The following is a 4133-nucleotide window of genomic DNA, read 5'->3' on the forward strand; positions in this document are numbered from 1 at the left end:
TGTACAGTATCTCCATAATGCATTTGAGATGCAAATTACAATTATTATATATTGTCTAAAGCTTTGGAGGCTGGAATGCGAGGTCATGTGCCAGAAAATAATAATGGATCTCCTCATCAGCCATTGTGACTGAAAGGGAAGAATTGCGTATTCTCAGTTAAGAGTTCCAAATGGGCTTCCTAAGTAAACATAATAAAAATCATTTTTGAGCAGATTAGAATAAATATATGAACTGAAGAAATCAGTTTTACATGTACATGTACATGTACATTGTAGCTTTTGACCACGTACTGGTGGCTCAGTTGGTTGAATCAACAAGCTGCCATGTGGGAGGTTGTGAGTTCGACTCCAGCGGGACCAACACTCAGGGTCTTATAAAAATACAGTATCGCTCAAAGGTAAGTTATCCCCCTCTTGGATAAGGACTACATGTATAAGCCGTACAACTGTAGCCTCCCGTCTCACAGCCTTTGTTCAGAAAACTCTGTGGGACATTAAAGATCACACACTGATGGAAAAGATCGGGGAACAGAAGTTCCCAGTGTTCTGGTCTGGTTTGATCAAGGGCCACAGATTCATTAGCCTATGGCTAAAGTACCCTCATAAAATAAAGTTATTAAGACTTCACTTCACTTTTCAGCTGTACATGTAGAATACAAATTACCAGTGTCAAAGTTACACTGTAAATGTTGAATGGGCAAAGTTTCTTTCAAGCATCTATTTCATACATTTACATTGCTTGCATTTACAGGAACACTTCTTAGTCCCAGATCACACTATCACAGATATAAATGGTGCATCATTTGCTGGTTTTTACTATGTATGTCTTCAGAAGTCAGCAGGAACTATTGAAGGTTATTACTATCACAGAAGTTCAGAATGGTAAGTAAAGTTTTGTCAGGAGTTTCTTCTGTTGCACATGACTGTTGTAAACTACATGTAATTTGTAGCTCATCATAAAGGGATTTACTTAGTACATGTACATTGTATTTTTGTTATAATGCAATAATGAGGGTTTCGATAAAGGAAAATTATTTGAAGCCTGCAGCTGGTTTAAGTAGTCTAGAGTGAGTAACTGACTGACTTTGTCAAAATGGTTTTTAAATGGTAGGTTTGAAAAAAATCTGTCTTTTACTTAAAAGTGCTGTATTTACTTGATTTAATGCCACAACATTTATTAAATTTTGGGTGTGTCCAATGTGGTGTTTATTCGAGGGCGGTGTTTATTTCATAATATCATGGGTGACAAATTACTCCTAAATTCTGGCACGAAATTTCAGCGCTAGTTTATAATTTCACATGTGAAATTACAAAATTGCCATGGCAACCGGGCTGCATTTCAAGTTCATTCATGAATTTTGGCCAATCATGAACAAAGAAGGCAGACAGTTGATTTAACTTTGAAACATTTTGTGAAAAACAAAGAGCCTAAAGGCTCGGGAAATTATTAAAATTTGGACAAAACGCGCGTGAAATTATTACCTAATTTTACTCGTCACCATTTGATTACACATACAAATCATGTTTCTTGAATCACTGACAACAATTATACATGTAGTAGATCGTTTGTAAATATTAGGGTGCATTTGATGGATTGACCCTACTCTGGAATAAGAATACAGTGTACATGGAGCGATGATTTAAAACTGTATGTTTGGAGATTTGAAGCAACAAGGATAATAAAGATATGTTTGAAATAGCATTTTAGTGGATGTTTGACAATTTTAATGTGTCGCATAGATCTCCGTAAAAAGGAAGAATTTCTAATTTCTATTCCATGTATTCATAGCCCTTTTCCAGACAATGGTTATCCATTTTTTTAACAGCAGAGTCCAGCTTTATTACTATCCAGTGGATAAGCACCACCCTGGTTTACTTGTACAAAAACTAATCAAAGTATCCACGAGAATGATAGTGGATTTGTCCAGCTGATTCAACTGTATGTAAACAACTGCATCTGGTTTATTAGCTGGTTCTCTAGTGACAAGTATTGTTTGCTTTTTCCTAGGTTTCAGTCATTGAATCTTGTCCATGTCCCAGATCACAGTCAACCCATCTATGAATTCAGATGATAGCAATCAAGATCTTTCAATAGACCAGTTCATGCTCTTGAGTGCATCATGGGTAATCAGGGCAACATGGCGGGAAATTCAAAGCAAATAAAGTGTTCATGACTCTACTTTATAAACTTTGGCCTTCATAAACCAAACAAACAAGTTCCAAGCTCACAACTGAGATCACCTGGACTTGGTATCTATTCTTTGGAATTCCTAAATATTCCTTTTTTGTCTCCATACATTCCTGGTAATTTTGTTCCTGTGGAATTGCAGGAAATGTATGGCAGAAACGTTGTTTAATTAATAAAGTAATTTCTACAATACCCATTCTCTCCGACTTAATTCTGCTGCACCTTTGAGCCCTTATCTTCTGTTTTGGAAAATAAAAACCCCCAAAATTGTATAACACGAAGACTTTCATGGTTTTGAACTTCCACACAAACCTTTGAATTTCTCTCCATCCTGCCCTGATTACCCATGATGCACTCAAGAGCGTGAAGTTGTCTATTCATTCAGCTTATATTTTTAAACTTCAAGTACTCATAAATTTCATCAATTAGTTTTGTTTGAGTTTGCAATGCAGGCTTGCATATTCCCAGAGCATTCTTTTGAAAAGATGAGTTTCATTTGTCGTAAAAAGTGCATACATGTACTAGCAAGATACAGTACAACAATTTCAACTTGTAGTCTGAAGTCAACAGAACACTCCTTTTCCTCAAGACAGTCAGAGGGAAAGTTCTTTCAAAAAGAAAACAGCTCTGTCAGTGTTGTCTTCAGTTTATGGAATGTTAGTGATTAATTTATTTTATTTTCCTTCCATCAGCAAAAATATTATTAAATTGAATAGGTTATTTTGTATGAAACTAGAGATTAGGACATTGCAAGGAAGGATTTGGATGGTATTAAACAAGGAAAGTTGATTGTCTTCCTTCATCTTATGCAAAACCTTGAATTTGGTTGTTTTCCATGATTTTTTGCCAAAGGATGTAAAATCAAAACTGCATTGCTGTAAGCAAAAAAGCCCTACAATTCGCACATACTGTAGTTTATCGGTTTAGTGTCTCTCTAGTTTCTGCTGGTATAGCATCCTGGAGATATGTCCTGTAATACGCCATTTTGATTAAGCAAGAATCACCTCCGAGTTATAATATTCAGTTTGTGATATTAAAAGTCACCACTCAGGAGTTTACAGTGGTAACTGAAGACTTTTTGAGGGTGTAAATTATAATACATGTACTGTATTGTCTTTTTGACTTCTTTTGATTTATCCAACCAAACTTTACCTTGGTAGAATCATTTGAATAATATTATTTAGTTATCCTAATTTTAAAGTGTAAATATCAGTATAGTGAACCAGGTACATAATTAATAGTTTTTAGAGATGTATGGTTTCTGGCAGAAGGAAAAGTTGTGCTTGGAAAATTTTATTACATTGTATGTCAGTGTATATGTTCAAGGTTACATTTTGAAGGGTTGAATTTTCCTGTGGATTTTTTGACAATTTTTTTCCACAATGGATAAAACTGGATAGGAAAATGAGCCAAATGGACGTACTTGTAAAATACCTGTCGCCTTACCCTTTGTGTAGGTCCACTTCCCCGAGTTCTCACATGTCATCATGTCATTTTAGATCCCAGCTTGTTCAACATTGGCTTTTAGGGAAAGAGGGTTTTTTTATTATTATAAAACTACAGTATGTATGTCCCCTTAACCCATTGCCTCCTAGGAGTGAGACTTGAACAATTTGATTTACTGCCTAATGCCAGGCGATTTTTCTCTTCAGTTGGGGCCCACTTTAGGAGTCAATGGGTTGGAAGTTCAGTTTATCTCAAGTCTTGTCTAAGTTGTTGGATATCATTTGGAATAATCATTTTGCATAATATTGGTATTTTGGATGAATGGCAAAATTCAGCCCAATCCCAGAAACAATGAATTTGAAATTCAGTCCTCTTGCTCGTTGCAAATAATAAAAACTATCATTTTTATTCCTGTCATTGGGATGAGAGACCCATAAAGGCAGTTGAAACAAAAGAAGAAAAATAACAGAATCAAAAAATAAAACTATTATCATTCCTG

The 4133-nt window shown here is 35.3% G+C and overlaps 1 protein-coding gene across 1 annotated transcript in view; it reads left to right on the plus strand.

Annotated features, from left to right (window-relative positions):
• Window positions 1-4133, plus strand: part of LOC138059377 (glucose-induced degradation protein 4 homolog) — a 9752-nt gene extending 5619 nt beyond the window's left edge. The window contains exons 6-7 of the mRNA XM_068904969.1: window positions 752-882; window positions 2009-4133. Of these exons, the coding sequence (XP_068761070.1) occupies window positions 752-882; window positions 2009-2072 (195 nt within the window). The 3' untranslated portion in view covers window positions 2073-4133. The remainder of the gene's footprint in view (window positions 1-751; window positions 883-2008) is intronic.

This window comes from Montipora capricornis, chromosome 8 (genome assembly GCF_036669925.1).
Source record: "Montipora capricornis isolate CH-2021 chromosome 8, ASM3666992v2, whole genome shotgun sequence".
Lineage (NCBI taxonomy): Eukaryota > Metazoa > Cnidaria > Anthozoa > Scleractinia > Acroporidae > Montipora > Montipora capricornis.